The 25,044-nt window shown below is 41.5% G+C and overlaps 2 protein-coding genes across 13 annotated transcripts in view; both read right to left on the minus strand.

The window, feature by feature from the left end:
• KIAA1549L (KIAA1549 like) overlaps nucleotides 1-10,743 on the minus strand; it is a 99,731-nt gene extending 88,988 nt beyond the window's left edge. For 4 of the 8 annotated variants that reach the window (XR_001555377.3, XM_085549903.1, XM_085549901.1 and 1 more), the window contains exon 1: nucleotides 10,196-10,696. Coding sequence is in view for 7 of the 8 variants with exons in the window: in XM_085549903.1 (XP_085406029.1) it covers nucleotides 10,196-10,346 (151 nt within the window). In the remaining variant the exon portion in view is untranslated. Of the gene's footprint in view, nucleotides 1-10,195 lie in introns of all 8 variants that reach the window. The other 4 variants (XM_032444757.2, XM_015863514.3, XM_015863516.3 and 1 more) reach the window with 3 other exon arrangements.
• Nucleotides 10,744-11,269: 526 nt separating this feature from the next.
• HIPK3 (homeodomain interacting protein kinase 3) overlaps nucleotides 11,270-25,044 on the minus strand; it is an 83,412-nt gene continuing 69,637 nt past the window's right edge. For all 5 annotated transcript variants that reach the window (XM_015863468.3, XM_085549906.1, XM_085549907.1 and 2 more), the window contains exons 7-16: nucleotides 24,257-24,416; nucleotides 23,832-23,955; nucleotides 21,592-21,713; nucleotides 21,296-21,420; nucleotides 21,029-21,190; nucleotides 19,923-20,219; nucleotides 18,867-19,007; nucleotides 17,347-17,582; nucleotides 16,943-17,070; nucleotides 11,270-15,449 (exon numbers count right to left, since the gene is read on the minus strand). In XM_015863468.3, coding sequence (XP_015718954.2) covers nucleotides 14,973-15,449; nucleotides 16,943-17,070; nucleotides 17,347-17,582; nucleotides 18,867-19,007; nucleotides 19,923-20,219; nucleotides 21,029-21,190; nucleotides 21,296-21,420; nucleotides 21,592-21,713; nucleotides 23,832-23,955; nucleotides 24,257-24,416 — 1,972 coding nt within the window. In that variant the 3' untranslated portion in view covers nucleotides 11,270-14,972. The remainder of the gene's footprint in view (nucleotides 15,450-16,942; nucleotides 17,071-17,346; nucleotides 17,583-18,866; nucleotides 19,008-19,922; nucleotides 20,220-21,028; nucleotides 21,191-21,295; nucleotides 21,421-21,591; nucleotides 21,714-23,831; nucleotides 23,956-24,256; nucleotides 24,417-25,044) is intronic.

Below are 25,044 nucleotides of genomic sequence, written 5' to 3' on the forward strand. Positions count from 1 at the left end.
ACATTTGTTATGCATGAACACAACAATTTACAGTGTATTACCCTACTGGTCAGGGCAGTATAAATTTCACAAGAGATACACATAATGAATGACCTTCAAACAACATAAGACTATGTTAAACTACTCACTGTTGAACAATTCTTATTTACTCCCACATATAGCATGTGAAATAAAATACTAATTTCATACTACATGTAATAGTTTTCTAGGAGACAAGAAATGGAAGTCTAAGATACACCTAGTGAAAATGACTTCACAATTTGAAATGCTGCCTGATAATTCAATGAAGTGAGAGAAGAGTTTCCCATGGAACTATTAAAAACTCCATACTTTGGCTATAATTAGTGCACTTTACTGTGAGCTGTAAATTGTACTGATTATGTTTGCAACTTAAGTCTGGTCACCTCAATACTTAATTATCAATATAAACAGCTTAATAATACTTCACCTATTTTATTTCTGTGATAGGGAGTTCTGCTAAATATGCAAAGACAACAGTAAACCATGATGTACTGTCGAAGCACTGAGAGAAAAGTGCAGTGCTGCTGCCAGCAATCCAATAAAGCAGGAGTATACAGGCTTCTCCTGTCTTGTTCAGCAACATTCTAATCTACTTCCATCTTCTTTAACAGTTTTCAATAAATTAACAGCAAATGAATTAAACACCATTACCACACGCTTATTTCATTTGTAGCAGCAAAAACGTAGCACGTTTGGTAGGAAGCCCAGATGCGATAAAATAACTTGATCCTGCTCCTAACACAGGAACCCTCTGCTATGGGCACATGGCACATTGGCACTGCAGCTCAACATTGCCACCGGTACCAGCCTGGTGCTGTCATGGAAAATGAGCGGCCCAACAGCTCCAGAGAAGACAAGGCAAGCATAGGAACCAGGCTTTTACACTAGAGGTTGCCAGGCACGTTTCAGAGTCAGATCCCATAATGCAAGAAAACTTTAAAAATAGTAATGCTACCAAGGCACACTTAGAGGCTTCAATGTAAACAGCTCGTATCATAAACGATGCTAATAACACAGCAACTGTGCTGAAGATGAGAAAAATCAACACTGTAAAAAGTCAGTAAGAGATTTCCAAGCTGTATTTAGAAATGAGCTCATTTAAGATGCAGTAGCTGTAATGAGTACCGCTACACTACAGAAGATTTTCCATTTGGATATGAGCTCGCTACACTGGGCATATCCTTCAAGTACCTGCCACAGCTCTGTGACGTGCACTGAAGGTAATTTGATGACATTAATGGAAGAAAACAACTGTTTGTAAGAGCATGTCACAGTGCTGTGGCAGATATTACAAACAGTTGCTTTCTTCCATTAATGTCATCAAGTTACCTTCAGTGCTATATGTAATAATGAGCCCGAGTTGCTAGTTTTAGAATGATGTTGAGCATCTGACAGCTCTACAAGATTTCTTGTAAGACAGAAGTTGTGTTTTCTCTAAACGTGTACTGTGAGGTTTTTTTGGTGGTTTATGGCTTTTCTCCCCCTCTCCTCCTCCTTTTTAATTGAATGTCAATAGCATAGTGGTAGGCAGCCACAGTGATAAACGCAAGAGCTAGATCTGCACATAAGGACTCAGCAGGACAATGCACACAAGACAGAGGAGGATGAGTGTGTGCAAATAAGTGCTCATATAAACAAAACCATGTGCCGACAGGATTGCTGTTTCAAATGGGAGGAGCCCAGGGAAATGGGGCAGGAAGGCTCTGCCATACATCCCCGGTGACCTGTGCGTGCCGTGCTTTGGGCTCAGCTCTCCTGCCGACTTCAAGTGCGATCTGTGCCAACCACAAGGCAGCAGGATCCCACAGTAACTGGGGAACAAAACGCTACGTTTGTTTTGATCGCATTAAAGCCAGAACACGCTATTAAAAGAAGTTGTGGCAGATGACTGGGTCCCAAAGAACCACAGGCAATAAATTCACGTGGCAGTTCTGTTCTATAACTTCAGCCCTGTTTATCCTTTCTTTGCCTATTCTTATTACTCCCTGATATAGAATTAATGCAGAAATCGAATTAAATGCTCAGGAAAGTGTATGACTGAGCTGGCCTGAAAAAGGAAAAAATAAGGAAAAAACAAATACTAAAAGCAGTTAGGTAAACATCTCAATGTGGAAAGCTTTGAGATGTGTAGCGTGCCTCTGACCGAGTAACCATAAAAGCACAAAGCCAAAACGAGGACTCGCAGTGCCAAGAAAGGAGCAGTTACTCTGGGTCTTGCAGGGGTCCTTGCTCTCAGCAATGAGCCTGGTGGGAAGCTCACAGCCCCACTGACTTCACTCAGTAACTAAGCTGACCAAAGTTAATATAAAACAAAGATTAAAAGATTTGTTTTACATCAGCATTAAACTAAGAACTACAGAATCATTAAGCTTGGAAAAGATCTCCAAGATCACCAAGTTCAACCCTAACCCATCCCCACTGGGCCCAGTAAAAACGTTCCCCCGTTGCCATATCTCCATGGTGCTTAACACTTCCAGGAAGAGTAACTCCACTACATTCCTGGGCAGCCTGTCCCAATGCCTCACCACTCCTTCTGAGAAATTACTCCTAACATCCAACCTGAGGCATAATGAGGCATTGGCATCCTTCAGTGACAGGCAGAAGGCTTATACCAACAGATCAAGGCTTTGGCTGACCTCTCAGCTCTCTGCATTCCCACACAATGTATGTGCCTTGGTGAGCTTTAAAACACCATTTAGCCTGAGCCAAGATGACTAATGGTAGCCAAGATGACTCATACATCATCGCAGAATCTGTAAGGTTGGTAAGAAAAAGCAACCATGGGTAGAGCCATAAATCACAGTCAGATAAGTGAGTGCCTTCTCTCTCCTCTGGACTTACAGGGAGAGAATCATCACACGATAACTATTTCACAATAAATAAATAAAAGGGTGGAATATTTCACTAAACATAGTATTTCAATAAACGCAGCTTTGGTGGTGCTCCCACTCTATATTAAACTTTGGGAGCAAAATGCGCAGTAACTTCTTATCTTGCAAGTTTCGCTTATGCTAATTTAGTTGAAAATACTGATAGAACATCTACAAAATACAGATGGATTGCTCGCTGAAGTCAGCAAACTGTTGGCTGTTCCACCCAGAAGCTGGTGGACCTTCCTGGTTTTCTCACCAAGAGAACATCCCTGTGCGTGGGGGGGATCTGTGTTCAAGTCATCAAAGGACATTCAAACATTAAGCAACTTCATCACCTCTTCCCTTACATAATGCTATATTTTCCAGCAAGGTCAGCTTAACCAGTAAGCTCAAACATGCCTCTCAAAAGTATTTTTAACATACAATTTGTTGTGCACCTAAATTTGTGTAAGCACACACTTCAGGAGAGCATCAGTGTCATCCTGTACCCTGCACAGCGATTCAGCTCATTTCCTTGGCTGTGAACGCAGCTCAAGCAATTAACACTTGTCCCACTTCTGAAGATGCCTCTCCCAGCTGTATCTATAAACTCAATGGGGATTCCACAGGAGCAACAGCCCAGGCTTCAGATGCAGCTGGCAGAACAGAGCTGACACTCTAGAGATCATAGAATCATTGAGGTAGGAAAAGACATTTAAGATCATCAAGTCCAACCATCCCCCTACCACTAATACAACCCCCAACATGGTGTCATCTGAAAACTTACCGAAGGTGAGCTCAATTCCCACAAACAAATCATTAATAATAATTTCAAGCAGGATGGACTCCACCACTCCACCACTTGTGACCGATGGCCAGCTGGATTTAACTCCATTCACCATCAGTCTCTGGGCCCAGCCATCTGGCCAGTTCTTTACCCAGCAAAGAGTTTACCTGCCCAAGCCACAGATCTCACAGACGTTGAGAAATTCCCTGTGTGCACAAGTAGATAGCAGAGATCTCAGCAATGATTGCCTACAATGACAATTTGAGATTTCCTTGTTTGGACACTGGTAACAATAGCTACAGAAATTTATCCTACTCATGCTCTGCATAATGGACTACATTAACGCAGCCTACAGTTAATGCTGGTGAAAACAAATTGCATTCCCAGACTATCTTCCTGTAAGATTATCTCTCTGGGGTAATTTTGATTATCTGCATTATATTGAAAATGTTGGATGTGTTAATGTATCTGATAGAATTTGAATATTCTATACATTATTATCTCGGTCCTGTTACCATTATCTTTTACTTTTAATTCATCACTGATTTTTAAAATGAGCTATTGGCTTTTCAACCAAAAACACACAACACAGACAGCCCAACTAATGAGGACCAGGGATCTGCAGTGTTGGAGGACCATAGTCTAATTTCAGATAAGCATCATGTGCACTTCCCTTTGAGCACTCAGAGTTTTATTAATTGCAGCAGCTCTCTCAGGGTCGTTTAGAGGACAAAAAGGAGGAAAGTATCGACACATCCCACACGGTTTCCTACAAAGGACGCTGAGCCCCACACTACAAAGATATTAGACAGCCTTGTAACCAGAAAGACCATTCAACCCAGTTAGTCCTCACCTGTTTACACAATCCCCAGGCCCTCCTCCTTTCATCTCATCACTGAAACTCATTCATAAGCACAGCCTTCAGCACTTTGACTGATAGATTGGTCTCAAGGCTCAGTCCCACGTGCTCTCCATGCAAGATGGTTGGTTCTGTCTCTACCTCCCACTGCTTCATGCCATGCCTGTTGAGCAGCATGAAAGTCGTCCTCTCCATGGATTATGGACAGGATTTTCACAAATACCTCCCCGGGAACAGCAGAGCAGCTCCTGCAGCACCTCTGTAGCAAGGATGGCAGAGGCAGGCCAGCTAGCACTTGCTCTGGACAGAGCCTTCCTCTTCATCTCCCCCTCCTCAATAGATGAATGGAGGGGGCTCATAGAAGCCATCCTACATATTGTAACATTTAAACAGGGCAAATGAGTACCGTCCAGTGGATATTTCGATACTGCTGCTCGCTGATGGGCTGAATTAGTAGGGAAAAGATTTGATTAACCAAGAACAAAAAAAGAAAAAGAACGGATGGAATAATTAATATCCAGGAACCAATTTTTTACGTATGATGAATCACTTGAAATCAGACTGCAAGTTTGATCTAATAGCCTGAGATTTCAATAAGGCGTTTGACTTTATATCCCCAATTTTTTATTAATAAAATATAAAATGAATATGGTGCATATGCAATAGATTTAGAGCGATTAAACTGAGCAGCAGCGCTTCTAATGGACTCCCATGGGGATCTCAGCCTTCAATATTTTCATCTGTAACCTGGAGGAAGGAAAAACTCTCTCTGATGAAAGGTGACAGACTGGGAAAGAGATGAGTAGTGAAGCAGGCAGGCAGATATGGCCATGTATCAGATACATCTCTGGAAATACAGATCAGTTTCATGGGATAAGTGTCTAAGAAGGGGGATAGTGACTTGGCAAATTGCTGCTTCCACAAGTAGGAGAAGCATTGCAGCTTCAGGGGCTGTTGACCTTGCTTCTCTTGATTATACCAAAGTCTGCAGTGTAGACTTACTCTAAAAACAATGGCTTGCAAGCAGACAGGAATAATCGGATCAAGGGCCACTTGTACAAGAACAGCCCTGGTTCACTGTGTTATACCTGGCACTGATGCTGGCGCCGGATGGACAAGGAATCCCAGTCCAGCTCTGGGGGCTGCAGTTCCTGAGGGATGTCAGACAGCAGCACTTCAAGAAGGGCTCACAGGAATGATGAAAGACACAGGAAATATGCCTTTGACTGAGCCATTTGGCAGCTCAAAGCGAAAGGCATGGCTTGATCACAGTGTGTGAGTACTTCAGCATGAAAAAGATACTTCAGAGCTCTTCAATCTGGCAGATAAGATGGACGGCAAATGAAGTGGGACATTTTCAGCCTAGAAATACGATAAAAATTTCCAAACATGATGGCAATATCCTTCACTGATAATTGTGCTGAACTACCCAGCCCATGAAAAAAATAATTAATTAGGATTGCACAGTATTCTAAAGATTATTAAAAGCTGCCCAGAGCTGTCAGTCACCAAAAAATAGGAAATCTTAAGTTCCACCGGATGCAGGAAACAAATCCAAAGCTGTCAGTGATTCCTTTCTGACCTCATTACCCACAAATCTGTTACTAATAGTTTTTCCTGTGTTCCAGCTGATCACCGCCCACCTCCACCTCTCACTATTCTTGTCCATGTGAGAAGACAGAGGAAATGCTGTACGTGTTCCGGAACAACCCAAGCTGGCCAATAGGATTTCTGTATAGGGGTTCTCAGTGGTATATAAAGCTGTCTCTGAGCAATTGGTAGGTGACATGATAGTAAAAAAAGCACTCAATATTTTCATATTAATTATGCTCTTAGTCCAAGAGCTTTTCTCATTAGCCACAGAAAATAAAAGGTAAGGATAGAAAGTAATGTTTTTCTTCATAGCTGTAGATCCACAAACAGCCCCCCATCAAAACTCTACTCAGTGCATAAAGACCAGACATTGAAGATACAACTGCGATAGAGAACTGCACAAATGCATTCGTTTTCTTAACCAGCCACAACCCGAATAAATATCCAGTCTTGCAGCACAAATACCTTCATCAGCCTAAGCTGTTCATCAGATCAAAAGCTGTAGAAAGAAGGAACCGGGCAAGCCTGAAAAATGGTGTCTTTTCAATCAGCTTCTCAGAACTTCGGTGGCCAACAACATAACATGATCTGAGCCATTTTTATACCTTTCAAAACAAAGAGCAGCTGTTTGGTAGCAATCTGTTGCCAAGGATAAACTTCAGTTTCCCAGCTCTTTTCTTGCTGTCTCTATGCTGGTTGCCAGTGTATTTTATCAGCCTCAGTTATGTCATTGTTTTATAGCTACCACTGAAAACTATTGCAACAATCTTTGTTTGCCATTTCTTAGGAATGGCTCTTCTGACATTTTAATTCCTATGCACTTAAACGTTTCAGCCCTCCTCTGACTCACACACTTAGAAAACCTGTATCTTAGCATCTCTGAGTTCACACGGATTCATAAAGACACTGTGGCTGTGTTATTCGAGATGAATATACAAGCTTGAATGTACAAAACCCATACTTCTCAAACTCAAATTAATTGAAGGCATTTTATTTACGTGCATGTAGAATATGCTGCAATGAAAACAGCGCATGGCTGACGCAGTATTGTAGGAAGTCTCAGGTGTACAGCAGCACAGGTAGGAGAAAAGGTGGAAATATAGTAATAGTCTCGTGTGGGTTGGAAGGGACCTTAGAGATCATCGAGTCCAACCCCCGGCATTTGAGCCTCTGTGCTGCAGAGCGGCACTTCTACCACTTGCGCCACAGGGCGATTCGAACACCCAGGCCCCGGTGTTGCAACGCGGCACTTCTACCACTGCGCCACTGGGACACAAAATATACTGCCTTTTAAGTCTGAATCTTTATGTTTTCCACCTTTGGATGCTCTTTCCTTCTTAATTCCTTCCTCTCTCTCCCAGACTGATATTTCACTGATATTTTGCTGTTCTCCATGAACCTGACCCTTACCATTAGCACTGAAAAGGCAATCTCAGACACAAAGACCAACTGCACCACAATTACTGTAACCATTTTAGCAACAAACCACTTGTGTGCGATGCACAGAAGAGTTTTCCTATAACTGAATATCTCCATTGGGTGGACCTGTGTCCAAAGCCTACCAGTGGTACCCCACCTTGCCAGTAGGAAGGCAGTGTCCCTTTAGATCCATTGCCTTTTGGGTTACACATAAAGTGCAGATTAGTTCAGCAAGTGCTGTAGCTCCTTCCTCAGACTCTGCAGAAGGGAGTTAAAACAGTAAATAAACACTGAAATGCTCATTATTTTTAATGAAATGTTGATACGGTTGGATGTTGAAGCCTAAATTCGTATGCAAATATCATCAGTATTTATTTCAGCAGAAACAACCGTTCCCACATGACTAAGAAAATGTCATAAACAGAGAATTACTCACACTCCCCTGCCCCTTGTTCATCAACCCGATCTCGAGCTGGAGCATGAGATTTCAGAGAGCAGCACCGTGAAAACCAGAGAACCATCAGACGTCCATATATTAGTGGATGACTGATTAAGAAGTTCTTTGCTAACCATTTACTAAGCAGTAACTGTTCTACACTGATGAAACAGGGAGTCCCTCCAACCTCACCAAAGATCCAGGTTGCTTCCTGTAATCTAATGAGAACGGTTTCATCACAGTTGTTTCAGCACATGTGAATTTGAAATATTTTGTATCTAAGAATGCTAAAGCTGGGGTTATTTGTATAAACTAGCGTGGAGAATAATTCAGATCCAAGGACATAGTGGGAACAAAGTTACTTCTGACTGGTCAACCAATATTCCATGTACCCACCAAACACACCAAAAAACACCCTCTGTGTGCTCCTGGAGGCCAAATTCTTTCCATCCATGCTGTAGAACTCCATATTATCCATGGCAACACAGCACCTGAAGCACACATAGCATATGTGCCATCCCCGGTTCCTTAGATGTAGTTCAGGCGGTGTGCTCAGGTCACTGCCAGCCACCGAGACCCCATGGGTCGCAGGAGGTGGCAGTGGCAATTTAGCACTTGGCATGAAGCGCTCTCCAAGTTGTTCAGCCAAAGCTCCAGCTGTGCTGGAGGCAGCGTCGCTGGGTTTGGAATTGCTTTTAATTAAGATGAGATCTCACTGTGCTGGTGTTCAGCAGACACACGGGAAGAAAGAGAGCTTTCCCTAACAAGTTCATCATTTGTAGAGGCCAAACAAACAAACATAATTCATGGAGGAAAATGAAGAGCTGTAAGTCTTCAGGTAAAGAAGCGTGAAATCTTTCTGAAGTTCAAAATCACGCTTTTCACCTACAGCTGGAAATCCAGCCACTCCGCATTGGATGGCAAAAGCACCGAGGGCTGGCAACACTCAGAGCCACACACCTCGTCCTGCCAGAAGCTCCAGGCAGAGACATCTCTTCCCTTGTGTTGGAGGCCAAGGGAAGCATTGCTACCACAGCTGTGCAACCTGCCAGCAGCCTCCTGAAGCACTGGCTGCAGGTGAGACTTCACCCCACATGACCTGAGTTTCCCACTTTGTCTTAATTCGCAGTGATGCCACGCGTTGCACACAGGTCATTTCCCTATACGTGGGGATACTCCCCATGGAGAGGGCTGTCCTAAAAAACACCGTGGGACAAAGGGTTTTCACATCGTTTAAGGCACCATTTAACACCACTCGGACCTCGTGCCAGTCCTGCAGGGGTCATTTACATCACAGTAACAGTCAAAGAAATGAGTACAAGCACGTTTTCTTAACAGAAATGCAGACTGACACAGAGCCTGACCTACACAGACATACAGAAGCCAACCTGAGACAAAATTAGTGTGCTTGAAAATGAAGCCCCCACTTACAACAGGAGTCGGCATCGATGCGCTCTGCCCCGCTGCAGGACAGAGCTCTTCACGCTGATCCCAGTTTATGCAGCACAACAATAACAATTACCAACAGGCTCTGGATGGGACTAACACAGCACCGCACGCAATCTCAGCTGCAGCTCCCACACCCGTTCACCGCAATGGATTAAGCACCTCAGAGCAGCTGGTTCAACCATCCCCAGTCCCCACGTAATGCCTCCTTTTCTTCCCAAGCCGCGGGCCATGCAATACCCACAGCCACCTTTTCAAACACCTTTAGGTCTATCACCGATGGATATTGATACAGCAGCGTGTGTTACACACGGGCAAGTGGACGGGAAAGGAATAACATTACGATGGTCCTGTTGGCCCCGGTGGGGAGACGCGAGGAGGCACCGCGCTCCATTGTCAGCGATAGCCGGGCTTTAAAACACAGCCGTGAGGGCTGCTCCGAGCCAGGGCACGTTTCTTAATTCAGGTGTGGAGAAAGAGTTGGTACGAATTACAGACCGAATTGTCAAGCAGGGTAAAAGATGAAGCGGCGCTCCGAGCTCAGGGCAGCTGGGCGTGCAAATAAATCAACCCGCAGCGTCTGAAAACAAGGAACGGAGCGCGAGCAGCGCTCTGCCAGCGTGCAGCCCTCGGTCCGGCAACAGAACCGGCACCGCCGCACATCCCCACGTTATTCCTCTCCCTAAACGCGGCCGCGTGTCGGCTTCCACAAACCCCCCGCACCCCTCAGCCCACGGGGACGGCCGCAGCCCGGCATCCCCCTCCCGGTCCCGGTTCCTTACCTCGCTCCGCTCGAGCTCCGGGGACGAACACGACGATGGCGACCAGCAGCAGCGGAGGCAGCAGCGCGGCGGCCGGTGCCCGGCGCGGGGAGCCGGGAGCGGAGCGGGGCCCCGCGGGGTGAGCCCCGCCACCCTCCGCCCGCCGCAGCATCCCCGGGCTCTAAAGCAGGAGCTGCGCCGGGAGGAGGAGCGGGGAGCTCCGCATGGTGCCGCCGGACAACGCCGCAGGATGCGCTGCCCCTCAGCGGCGAGAGCCCTCCGGCAGCGGGCGGGCGGCGTGGAGCATCATCCACCGGCCCGGTGCTGCACGGTAATGCACGGCACAGCGTTACACGGCGTTACACGGCGTTGCACGGCGGCTGCCCAACGCGAGGGGCGGTGCCGCCGGGACACCCCCAGCAGCCTCGAGGCGTCACGGGCTGCGGCTCCCGAGGCCAGGCCGCTCTCCCAACGCTGCCGGGGCGGCTCGTGCTGCCGTTGTGCTCAATGTTTGCACGTGATAACCGCTAATGATGGCCACAAAGCAAAGATGGCAGTTCAAGGCTGATAGTAAAGCGGGCGGCTCACGCCTTTGGGCGGCCCGACGCCTTAGTGCCCCCTGGCGACCGTAGCTCTCCCCGTCTGTTATCTCCTATCTAAAAGCCATTCCCTTCACGTCCTTTCTGGCTTTTGCCTTAACAAAATCGCCGTCGATAACCCCCCGTGCCTGTGACCATCTCCCCTCGTTGGCCAAGGACTTCACGTTAGTTGACGTGTTGCTCTGAACCACGCAGAATATGTGAGATCCTCAGCCAATAGGGAAGCACAAACTCGCTGCAGAACATGTCCATACTTTGACTATATATAGTGTATAGATCATTAACAGCAGCACCCAGCGGCTCCATGGCAAGCACTGTACCCCTGCCTAATGCCAGCAGCAGCACCGTGCCCTGCTGTGTGCAGAAACAGAGAAGCTGGGCTGAATGATTACACTGGAATTTAAGAGCTGGGCCCCCACATGTAATTCCCATTGCTCTTAGCTCAACCCACAGCCCTGACGTAACACAGCAAGGAAATGAAAGCCACCCAAACGCATTTGCTGCAATATATATTTTAATTCAAAGTGAATCTCGACAGTAATACACCATAAATTCTTATTTTGACACTCACCAAAATAGTCACCTGGAAAACCCGCTTTTTGTGACAAAGTACAGAAGGCTTGGTCACATTTAAATCACTGAGAACTAGAAAGAATTACTATCGCAAACTGTAAGAGACATTACATCCATAAAAAAATGTTGTTTTTTTTTTTCCCAGTCCTCATATTGTAATATTGCACAGTGCAATTGCTACATGACCAACTAGTGTAGCATCGAAATCCAAAGCAAACAAACAAAAGAACAAAAGAGAAAAGGAGAATAAAGAAAAGAAAGCCACGAGTCTACAAGTCGTTAAACAGTAACAGTTCAAACTCATTAATCAAGTCTTTATCACTGGGTCAATTCTAGAACAAGTCTTCCTACAGCTTGCAGTGTGATTTAACTCCTCGCTTAACACAAACCAAGTTAATTAGCAGTAAAAACAAAAGGTTAAAAATTAAACCCCCCTCCCAAAAAAAAAAGAAGTTAATACAGTAGCATATTTGACCAATAAAACACCCTGAAGTTAAAAACCGAACACGAGAAATTCATACAAAATCTTGCAAATTAAAGTAATATGCAGGTATGCAGTTCTGTAGTCATGCAGTGTTTTATTTAAAAAAGGCAATAAATCAGTATAACGCGTATAAATGCTTCTCAGAGGATGGGGGGGGGTTGTTTCTCCTCCAGCAATGGGCCCTCTGCCTAATGCTTGTTACCTGCAGCTGGGCCCTGGACACAGAATCCACCCTCTTGGGATGTACTGCAGGATGGGGGTAAAGTCATCCACTATGTTGAATTTAAACCGTGTCAGAAAACCAATTATGTCACCCACCAAAATGGAGACTGTTTCTAAAGCTCCCATATGTAGAAAGAGCGGCAGATCTAAAGTGTGGGCACAATGACAGCAACTTTGTCCTGCCTAGAGTAGGATGCTGTTGCTTTGCAGATAATTGTGTCAATGTAACAAGCACAGCAGCTTCAAACCTTAAGCACTGTTCCAAAGAAAGCACAGTAAGTACATTAAAACCAATGACGATCCCCATGGCCCCGGAAAATAAAACCAAACAACGTAGTATTTATTTTCTTTTTGTTATCACAATACAAAATTCATTTACTCCATTTGCATCGGTGATTCGTGGTGTGTCCATTGCCTGCAATGGAGTAAGCACCAGAAAAGCGTCAATTCCCAACACGAGGGAGGCTAAACATAAAAGCAAAATCTGCTGGACCACATATAGCACAGGTTTGAAGTGGCAAGGTGGATAAGGTGGATAATCCAATTAGAGCGTTCTCTCCACTCCGTGTGTTTAGGCTTGATACGTAGGTTGCTAAGGTTCCAAATTAATCAGGATGCTCCTAGTTTCTAATGCATACTTCATATATACATTTATACTCGTACAAAATGCATAGAGTTGATTACTAAAAACACTGAAACTTTTGGGAAAAAAAGTCAGGTTTCTTAATTTTCAGTGTGATTAAAAACGTACTGCTGGTATTTTGTTGTTGGTTGGTTTGTTTGTTTTATGATCTAATACTGTCGTATTTTAGTTATTACTTAAAAAAAACAAATCAAATGTAGGCACATTTATTTCATTCAGACATTCATTAAATAAAACACTGCTTGTGTTAGTGGAGTAAAGGAAAGGTTTACCAGTTCTTAGCTTATCGACAGAGTTAAAACTCAAATGCTTTGCACTCTTATTCCAGTCAACATCGCAAAGATTGTATTCCAGATTTTGTTTTAAAACAAAGTTAAGTCAAGCCTGCAAGATGCAGCTGCTTAAGTGTCTGCACAACGCCAATATGAAAACATTAAAAAACAAATTAAGTTATATCGATACATCCATTTATATGCAGTGATGAGCTCAAAGTTAATGGAGATAAAATACTGATGCAAATAACACGCCCCCCCCCCCAAAAAAAAATAACAACCCTATATGCAATCATCTTTCCTCATTTACAGCATAGTAGTTACGACACTTCAAACATGGAAAAAAAATAAAAGAATTAAAAAATAAAAAGAACAACCCAAAACCCGGCTTCTATTTCATGTAATTAGACTTGTACAGAAATCAGAAGGCTAAGAAAGAACTAGTTAATCACCTAATTTCACAGCTATCCGAAGTGGCAATCGTTATATAGCAGCTTATCTATGATACATTCAAGATAAATGATACGATTTATTACTTGCCCATAAGCTAAAACACAGCCTCAGTTTAATACCTTCTTTAAAACCCATCTCTACACTACAGTATACTTGAGGTCTATGAAAAAGTAGCTACCTTTGATAGGAAATGGATGATTTAAAGTCTTTGGTGCTGCAAAAGCAACTTCATCATTCGAACAAAACGAAGAACGGAAAGACACACCTCCTAAGGAAAAGAAAAATGCAAGAAGCACGTAATTTACGTCCCTGACGGAATGTATTAAATAAGCAAACACCCGCAACAGGCTAAAACAAATACTATCATGTAAAACAACAACAAAATAAAAAGACTAAAATCTCTCCCATGCATAAATGAAAGATTGCACACACAGAACTCACATCTCTTCAAGCTTCAATAGTAAATATTCTGCTACTAGTTACTGAATACTGCACGGTTCGCTCAAGCTAAGATGAAACCACGTCATGAGTCGATGAGCACTTTGCTTTTCGTTCATTACCTAGTCAGTCATGCCTACCGCACCTCTAAGGTTTTATTATACCCAATTAGACAAACACTTGTAAAACAGACTACTTAGATTGTATTGCAGTTCCATTGAACGGTATGGAATACTGTGCTGTGTGTCACTACTCAAGAGCTACTGAATCAACTTGTCTTAAGCGCTACTAAAGTCTTTTCTTGAAGCTAGATCATTCTGGGGGAAAAAAAAAGAAAAATAAGACAGCAAAATTCAGCTACAGCAAAACACGCTGCCTTCTCGGTAAGGAAAAAACACCAAATACTAAAATCATACCACACAAAACCCAAAATGAGCAATACGCTATCAAAAAATCAGCAGATCTGAATCTTTAAGTGCTGCAGTCCTCAACATTGATATATAAGTAATAACATTAACAACCTCAAATATTTAAGGCACTATGTGTGGGAACAGTTTACAATGCAGCTGAGATTATTAGGACGACATTTAAGAGCAATGTTTAGGCTTCTCTGCCCATGCAAAAGACACATGCAATGTGAAGAACAACGGCCCAACTCTTAGATAAGTGACTCAACATTTAAACACCAAGATACGTCATACAAACAAGTTACTTCTACACTGTACTGCTGACATATGTGCATCTGTTGCTCTAATTCTGTACACTGAATGGCTTCCAAATGTAGACGTGTCTTGCACTAGTTAGAAGGCAATTTTATAAAAAATAGCAGGAGCAAAACCAGATTTCTGCTCCCGTAAGTCACCTGTCTAAAGTTACTATATAAGAAGATAACATGACCAAAGACAAGTTATACCAAATGTGCAAAACACATTAAAAGTGAGTTTGTTTGTTTGTTTTTTTAAAGCTCAGAGTTGTTTAAATTGCACCCAAGTCTACATGATTCAAAAAAATAATTTTCCTGTTGTGCCATGGCTAATATTTAATAAATACCATGTTTCTTCTTAAGTCAAACTTCCGTATCATTGAGCTTCCTCAATATACTCTACTTGAGTTCTCACATAAATGGGTACTGGCTGAGTTTTGTTGGACTCAATGGAAATCCTGTGTAAGCAGGTGATGCTGCAATGTACGAATGCGGTGGGAAAATTGGTTTGTACTGAGTCTGATGAATGGTTGGGGAAGGTAAAAGACGGGGATTTATGCCAACTGGAACTTGGTGAACTATACCGCTGGGGTGAGATATGCTGTACGTTGGATGTTGCAGTAAGGGTCTTGAGGTACATGGTGAAGCAAGGAGGTGGGCAACGGGTGCAGCAGTACTAAGGGGTGCTGACGATGGGTACGGAAGAATAGCAGGCTGTGCTCCCAGGTGGGTGCTTCCAGAGAGATGTGCGTGCACAGTAGTGGGGTTTGGACTTCCTTGTGGGAGGGAGAAAGCGTGACTGGCAACGCTTGCTGGGATGTAGGCCTGCTGCCTCCGATGAGCGTAGTTTCCATTCCATTCCTGCGGCGCAGATCCGAAATGCTGCACCTGTCCGTACACAGAAAGGGACAAGCCTTAATATTTCTGTGTTTAAAAGATGGCTTGAAAAACGTGGAGTAACGCACTAAAAACAAATCAACTCAAAATCAAGAGAAATATAGAGACAGGAATAATTCAATGCTTAAACAAACGGGAAAAAAAACAAACCGTATTAGCTATTTAGATAGCAGCACAGACAGGAAATCTGACAATAAGAGATGATAAACAGAACACAAGTTATTTTAATGCTCTTGCAAAAGAAAAAAGAAGATAATATGCCATGCTGGGCTGTTTTAACAGAAATACCATGTATCACATGAGCAAGGTGCTTATTCCACTCTACTCAGCACTGGCTTGGCATCAATTGGAAGTGCTGCATTCAGTTTGGGCACCATAATGAGGCACAAAGAGGACAAATAGGAGAGAAATTTTAGAGGAGAGCAGAAAAAATAATAAACGGGTTGAGAATATCTGAGACAACTAAGCAAACAGAACACTAGGGCTACGATCACAGGAAGATGTGGCAATCATTCACAATTATAAAGACAAAGACTAAAAATCAATTACTTCCATTGAGTGACATGGACTTTAAACTACGTAGGGCATCTACCAAAGAAGGGAGGCTCAGCATAAATTCTGGTAATGAACATAATACCCTACAATTTCTGCTAGGAGCTTGAGTTGCTGCAGCCACTGAAGAGATTAAAAATTAATACTGTGCTGATCACATTAAGGTTTGCTTAGAATTAATTAAATCAATCCTTCTGCATAATCATGAGGAAGGGAAGATAGTGTCACCACTCAAATATTTCTTTCAATCTAAACTATTCAAGTCACTATTGGTAAATCCTCTTATCTACATATAGCATACTTGCATTTACTATTCGACTTACAATTTAACATTCTGTTACTCTGCAAGACTTATGCAAATGGATATTGCTCTTATATTAAATGTAGATATCCAGGTATCTTACCAAAAGCTTGGTGCAGCTACAGCTCAAAATTAATTAATTAATTAATTGAGCTTCAACTTAATGCTGTGGATCAACTTCATTTCTCGGTCACAACGGACACGTTTAATACAATACTAGGTAATGACAAAAATAGCTTTTAAATCAGCCTTGGGTATCTTCCAACACTGGACAGAACTACGATCACAAGCTCCTTCCCACTGGCTTTGCAAAGCTCTGCCTCTGCGTACTCAAACTACAAGTGCTTTCACGCACGCCACCAATAGAACAAGACTGAAAGGCAGCTCCAGTTCCTAACTGCACATTATGAGCATCTTAGCATTCAAATGTAGAAAATAATTATACCAATGTTTTTTCGCTATGTCTTTTATGACCTGTGCACAGTAAGCTGAAATCCATTTCAAGATTTGAACACCTCCATGACTGAGTCGTTGAAAAACTGCAGTTGCTATTTATGCCAACTGAAAGTGCAAGTAGTCAGCGCGTTTGGAAACAAAAAAGTTCCTCTGTGAGGTAAGCAAGTGCACATACCTGGCTGAAGTTTAAATGTTGCTGATGGAATGATGATGCCAGTTTTTGCTGACGGTTTCCCACAGCAGAAGAATGGGTTTTTCTTCCCAGGACAGACCGACCATTTTTCAATGGCTGACAAGTAGCATCTTCCAAGATACAAATGAACAATGTTATGCTTTTGTTGTCTTTACTCTCTTCTAACAATTCAAAGATACAATTTCATTTGCTTCAGCATACAGGGGGAAATAATAAAACAATGCATTAATTCAAGTTTTAAAACCCTGGTATTCAAAAGTGTTTATTACAGACTAGCAGATACAAGAGTAAATCAAAATATAGTTAAGTATGTCTGCTGAATAAATTATTCACATTCCATTTTTGTCTACTGATATAGAAAGGAAAAACCACCTTAACTCACTCACCTGTGTTCACCATCTGTTCATCAAGACGTAATCTGTTTTCAAGACTCATTGGTGGCACTACTACTGTGCAAACAGCTGATTTGGTTTCAGAATTAACTGATGTTCTTGCCTCCTTATTTTTGTTGGTATTGGCTACAAAGCCATCTTCTACAAATGGGCTGTCATGTCCTGAAGAGTCGGAAGTTGGGGAACCATCCACCGTATCACATCCACTTTCCTGTTCATCATCTGACATACTATCAAAAAAGTAAATGTAACATAGTTAAACAAATACGCATACATAATATTATTACATATTCATATTATTTATTGTGTTATTAAAATAACATTTATGCAAGTGAATTGACTCAGAAGTGAATAAAAAGTTACATTTTACTTTCACAAGCACAGGCATTCAAAAATGGCACCTGAATATTCAAGAAGCACCCCACTCACAAACGTAATGGTTCAGAGAAACGGGCATAACTTCTACATAAACATTTTGATTTGCATCTTTCATCTACTTTTTAAAATTGTTTCTTTAAAGTAAGCTTGTGCTTTTAATTCACCTGACATTCATATTTTTTAGGCCTAGGAAAAGGTTGAAGGTAATTTCTTCACAAAAGCTTCCACTGGCTATTCTGAGATTTGTGCAATGCTGATCAGGCGGCAGAAACTTACTTGTTCAACAGCTGCATTGATGAGAGCAGCTGGAAGGGGCAAGAGGTGGAGAAACCAACTGCTAATATCAGCCTTTGATAACATTTACTAAAGGCACACATTTGAATCAGTAAACATACAAAGAAGGTTAGAGCTGACAAGGGCATGATCACAGTCAAATCAGTGGTACCAGAACCACATAACCCTTCTGGCAGCAGGTAATACACAGTCTAAAAAATTACGATGAAATACTACCAGAAAATATGGTCCTCAACTGGAAATATGTCAAGCATGGATTATACAGACAACAAGATCCAGGACCATGCTTTATTAATGTCACACAGACTGCGCTTCAGCATCAGGCTCCCTAGTACTGTACTAAGAATGCCCTGAAGCAGTTCAGAGTTACACTGCAAATTCTTCTAAAACCAGTTTTTGAATAATATTCAAAAATGAAGGTTTAACTTGGACATGAAGCAGTGAAACTAAAAAGTATTCAAGAGCTGCTCATATGAACAATATAAGTGAAGCTTTAGTTTGGTAGCAGAAAAAAAAGGCATCAGTGTCATTACAGCTTGCAATATGAGGATGGGAGAGGGAAAATTTAAGATATTCTGGTAAGTTCAAATCTGCAACAACCTACACGTTGCTTTACTTAATTTGGTCAATTTGAAAGTTTCTCATTCTAAAGGAAACTGGAAGTGACATGTCTGTGTCCTATATGTGAATTCCATTAGTTTGGTATTCTGAAAACTTCCAGTGAAGCAAGAAGGATAACAGAAGAGTCTGTGCAGGACAATAACACTTTCCTTTCTTAATAAACTGAAACTACTGAGCCTGTCAGGATCTTCCTTTCTACTGAGTAAGACCACAGCTTTTACCTGTTGGATCTCTTGCAAGGAGACGGACTAGACTGTCCCGAGGAGCTCGTGCTCAGAGTGCTATCAGGACTGCTTAGAGAACACACACGGTCAATATTCAGAGTATTCTGGCAGGCTTCACAGTCAAGGCTACCTTTGCACCTAGCACACAGAAAAGAAAGCGAACAAACACGCAGTCGCTCATCTGTTCTTTCTATACGCCACCATCCTAGCAGCTATTATGGAATAAAAGGAGCTCAAATAACAGAACAGGTCCCCTAAATAATCAAAATGAATGTCCAATTTGTTGTATTTTGTTGTTGTTGTTCTTTTCAGAATGTCCCAGTCAGATTTCAAACTTCTTCAAAGTTCCTCTGGAAATTCCAGATTAAGAATCCATTTTTTGAAATCCACTACATAATCTGAATCCTTACAAGCACGTACATCTCGTCTTTACTATTAAGTTCCTCCAGTTCAAAATTGGTAACAGGGAAAATAAATTCAAACAAGCACCGAATTCTCAGGTCCTTATTTAAAACAAAAATCTTTATAGCTTTATATAGAAAAATCCTCTGGGAGATGATGCTCAGTCCCTGCTTTTGTACTCAAGTGCACAGCTCTTCAAACTGCAGGAGAAGATTGTTCTGGACCCTTATCTATGTGATGTTATCTACAAGGTGCTATTGTAGAACACTATCATCAGTCATACAAAACCACAAGACTAATCTTCAACACAGATACAAGGTATGGCAGTATTAAAGAAGAAAGCATGTTGAACTTGAAATCACTCTGTTGTGAAGAAGCCTGTTACCAAAGAGCAGTGAACTAGTTTTCTTGTTGAATGTCTTACATAGCTTTATGTGGAAGAATTTTTGAAGTATTTTTCACCTTCAAACAATGTACTGCTACAGACCTAACTTTCCAGTGCTACTTGATTAAAGTGGACTGTTAATTTTTTATTTGCTTATTACCTCATAGACTCATTAAATACAGCATATGCATTAAGGCAGCTACATGCTATATGCTATGCTAGCTATATGCAAGCAGAACTTCATAAAAGTAAGGATCAACTCTTACTCTCTCAGAGAACGGGTTTGGCCCAAGTCATCTTCATCCGTGTCGCTGCTGATGGTGATCACACTGACTGCAGGGCTGGGGGAGCCTGCGATGAAGATCGCCTGACGCTGCTTGTTGGAAAGAGATGAATCAGGTTCCAGCCTGACCGACGCTTCGCAGCAATTACTCTCCTGTCCATCTGAGTTATGATTGTCCTGTGCTTCTATACAGCTTATTCTCTTTACAGCCTTCAGGTTAATTATCTTTGGAGATATAAAGGCTGAATTTTGGATATTGGTATTTTGCAACGCATTGCTCCTGTGAAGAAAATACACCGTTTGACATTTAGTGAATCTCCACCAATGGACCTGAAAACTGTAGTAATTGAAGAAAAACAAAGTTAGCTAAAACACCGATTTCCAAGAAAAGAAAAACACAAAACATCCATCACAGCACTGAATATTCGGCTTTGTTATTTTAGACATCAATTAAAAAAAGGAATCTCAAGCATGCAAATTAAAAGCTGCATCACAGCATCCAAAGTAGGATTTAAGAGTAAATTCTGCAACAGAATTGAAAATCCCATTCATTTACTTATTATTTTTATTAGGGGAAAAAAAAAAAAGAAAGGAAAACCTACACCTTCTAAATTACTTCATACGGCACTGAAGTATTATTTCCTTCAGCATAAAGCTGAGGTATTTTTGGCCACCAGTGAAAGAAAGACTGCTCTTAAGGTGCTTGCAAGGCATACTGCTACCTTATTATCCAGTATCTCTTTATTTTTAGTTCTCTAAACCTTGCATTTCCTCATGCATATAAGCTTAGGAATATCTCATTAGAGCTACCTCAGTATATTCTCATACCTTCCCAAAGGCGATAAAGACAACTTAGCTGTCATAATAGACAGAAATTTATCAACAGGAACTAGAATCTCTTGCTACTGCAAATATTTTTCCATCTAGCCTGTATTACCAAAAATAACACTGAATAATCAGAGCAGAAAGGACAAATTTCCCCAAAAGACATTTTTTCCCCCACTAACAAACATGCACTTCCACAGCCCCTACCCACTGAACAGCAATTACAGATATACTATCTTTGAATGACAGAAATATTCTACCAACCTGTTCTGACACAGTTTATTCCTCTTGGTAGCTGCAGGCTGAGGCCAGACAACATGTGCAATGCCCACACTAATTGGCTGTGGGGCAGAAAAGGTTATTTGATGTGTTAAAAGAGGCTGCGGCATCACTGAGTTGTAATGAGTGCCCTGGGTAATCATCTTCCTGAGGAAAAATAAAGGAGGTTTTAAACCAAGCCATTTGTATTGCACCCCATCTATCTTGTTAAACCAAAGGCAATAAGGTACTGCAAAAAACGTGCTGTCTTACCCCCAGTCTCCAAGCCTCTGTGGGCCAGCCACAGGATCAGAAGCCAGAGATGTCGCAGGGGCTGCCACGGGTGCTACTTGCTGCCATGCAGGAACCAGGATTTGCTGGGTGTGGTTTGACCATGTCTGCCATGAAGTAGAGAAGAGATAACAGAGATGCTTGTAGATCAGTATAATACAGAACGGGAATTGCAGTAGAACTGTACAGGGCATTATCAAAACAATTTTCATTAAAAAATATATATTTGTTAACTAGTAGTAAAAACAAATCACATTTTCATTTTCAAGGAAACCAACCTGAGAAAGGATTCCTGCTCGAATCTGTAGTGGCTGAATTGCATGGGCCTGGGTCACCAATGGAACTGCGTTGTCCACCCTCAGGGAGAAACTTGTGGGTTTACTATGGTTCGTAGTAATTCCTGTCAGGAAGAAAAACACAGCCAGGCTTTAAGCACAACAGCAGCCTTGCATAATTTCTCAGCAAAGAGCAAACAAAGAATATCTTTGTAAAGCTTTCCTATTTTGTCTTGATGCGTTCACAATCTAATCCCGTAATTCAGGCTTCCTAAGCCAAATAAAATCAATGTAACACTTAAAAGATTTTTGGTGTCAGTACTCATCTGCACAAATACTTTACCTCATAATTTCCAGAAAGAACTGCCAATGCCTACTATGAGAAAACAGGCTACTGGGAAGTGGAATGACTTTGGCAGCAGGTTTTGCAAAGCTAAGCATTTCACTACTTATCGCAAATTGCATAAAACATACCTGCAAGGAAGCATTACAAAAGTAAGCAAAACTGAATTTCAAAGCTTCCCATCAACTCCTGCATTTCTCACACATTATTTCCAGCTAGATGAAACCCATCCCTCCCAGCTCTTGTAATATACAATGCCATGTGTATAAAACCTTCAACTGATGCAATACTATAATGTCACAAAACAATACTAAGTTATCATCATGCAGTCAAAAGCTTTGAATTTTGACATGCTGTTGACTAATTTCTTTTCCACACAACCACCCAGAACAGTAACATCTTAACTCTGCCAAGAGTAGCAAGACCTAGCACTTAAGGTATTTGATAGAGAAGCCAAGTAGAGGAAATTTGAAGAGGTGCCAGACCCCATTAATATCCCTGTCCCTCCACACCAGCAACTCAGCTTGTCACCTACGTGATGAAACCAATAAATTCTTTTATTCAAGCTGCAGCAGAACTTCAGTTTGGACATTTATCATCATTCTAAAAATACACACAACATTACAGAGAAAATATGTTGTTTCTGCTTTTATCTAAAGAGATAAAGACTTCCTGGCTCCTAAAAGTTTAGGTAAAAAATGAAAAGTTAGAAAATCACATTAAGATAAACCTTATAATAAAACGTATCATTTCACAATCTGGTCTCTATAGCAAAGCTGAACGTTACCAAGACAGCTAAATTGCCTTTTTGGAGCTGCAAGACTATAATCAAATAAAGTTAACAAGCAAACAACACAAACTACCTTACCCTATCCATAAATGTACCTAGCATACAAAAGCTGTTCTCCATCAGCTACTCTCTGATCAGCTAACTATAAAGAAAATAAAAACCACAATTTTTGATTGATACGTTCTGCAATCAAACCAAAGTTTTCAAGACTCCTAAACAATAACACAAGCAGTATGTAAATAAATTTGTTTGGGAAATAGAGTTCACCTACACTGCCATGTACCTTTCCTGAGATGCACATCTTTATCTGGTCATTTTCCACCTTGCAGAAATGCTTCTCTGCAAGCCTTTCCACCTCACACTCTTCCAACTGTTTCTGATAATTAAGCCCTCAGCCAATTATTTCTTTCCATAAATAGAAAATTTATATACTCAAGTCAATTTTATCCTTGTGGTAAAGGAAGAGTTCAGCCAACCAGTCCTTAATTCCTCACAGGACAAAACAAAGACTCATAAGTTTTTTAACCAGCAGAACGTTGCAATTATTCCATATAGCTGTCCTGAGTGATCTTAATCATAGGACAGCACATCTGATACCGTTTACATGGAGCAGCCACATCCTTACATAAAGTCCCAGGATTCTAAATGTTTTGTTAGACATTTTGTTAATCATCCAGATTGATTTAGGACAGGAGTTATAGTTTCTTACCCTTATCCCTAGGATATCCTATAGCCCTAAGGATATAGGGATAACTATATCCAAGGGATATAGTTGCAGCAACATTGATACTCTCCTCATCTTTCTCGTTTCTTCTCAAGTTTTATTTTAGAACACTCTCCTTACTTGCTTTAGATTCCACATCGCACATCTCAATTTTGTTCAGATATATGTGTGTACATATATGTATGCAAATGCAACAGGGGGGAGAAGGAAGAGTGAGAAGGTGTAATGTATCCAATTCTGACTCTTAAAGCTATTTTTTTTTTTTCTTTTTAACAGAATTAATTCTTTTAATATAGAGTTTAAGTGGATATAATGGACTCAAATACTGCGATAAGAGTCAGCACTACTCATGTTTCAGGAGCTAAGAGTTACAGTTATAAACATACCTTGAAGAGTCGGAGGACATATGATCAGCGTCTGCTGGAAAATGTCACTGCAACCAAACTGAGCAGTTCCTGCCTGCAGTGGGATTCCTTGGTGCAAAACTGAGTGGGCAGATGCGGTTAAAGCCTAAGGGAGCAGATTAAACACAGGCACCATTATAACTGTGAAGATGTCCCACCAGCTAGTGTAATAAACAGCTGAAGTAATCTTATAAAAACAGACATTTCAAATCCATTTGTCAGGACGCATTTCCATCTCACCACGGGAGGGCACTGCAATACAACAATGCTCCACTACGACAATTCCAGCTCGTTGCAATTTGGAAACATGGGATTCTAAACCAAGTCTGTTCGGTTTCTTAAACAACCACTACAAAAATATCAAAACAATATAAAAAAATACAAAAAGAATATAAAAACGTTTTTACCTGGCTTCTTAATGGGCCAATTTTGGTGAAGCTTGCAGTCAGATTAGCTGCATTGCCCGAGGCAACTGGTCTCATAAGCGATGTTTTATTGCGGTTGCTTAGGTCATATAAATTTGATCTGCATTTGCAAACATCCATGATGTGAAAACAGGACTTTACTCTGTTACAGACAGAAAACACATAGGTTGCTTTAAGTCCAATTGTATGCAGCTTAAATGTATGTAGCAAATCCACACAACAAGGAAAAAAGCTGAAAGCCCCCACTTGCCAGTTTCACAGAGCAGCATCATGCACAGAATCAGCAGCATCACAGGAGTTGTGCTGTTATTATGTCCAAGCCAAGACTTCTTATGTTTTGAAACTAAAATTATATTAAAAAAATAATAACAAAAAATGCCCTGCAATTTCCTGCTCCTTGCACCTAACACTGTGTTCTAACAGCTGGATAACAAGCAAGATAACAACTAAAAGGATGGAAAGCTTCTTCCTTCCTGAAATGCTTGCACTTCTGGAAATGCACAATGAAAGATTAAGTTCCAGAAGTGCAAGAAAGCTCTCAATATATTCTGTGTCACCCACTGTATAGAAGAAAGGACTGAGTCCATTTCAAAAAAGAAGTGCCTACCCTAGAGCTCAACAACTGACAACAAGTGTTTCTTCATACCTCAAACCCCAAATTTCCGCAGCGTTCAGTTTTTATAATCCAGACATATAAAAGATAATTTAAAATTCTACTGGCTTAATGCTGCCTTTCAGAAAAGAAATAAGTTATTCCAACACTTTCTTTG

This window comes from Coturnix japonica, chromosome 5, assembly GCF_054131305.1.
Source record: "Coturnix japonica strain WE chromosome 5, WE-NBRP24, whole genome shotgun sequence".
In the NCBI taxonomy this organism is placed as follows: Eukaryota; Metazoa; Chordata; class Aves; order Galliformes; family Phasianidae; genus Coturnix; species Coturnix japonica.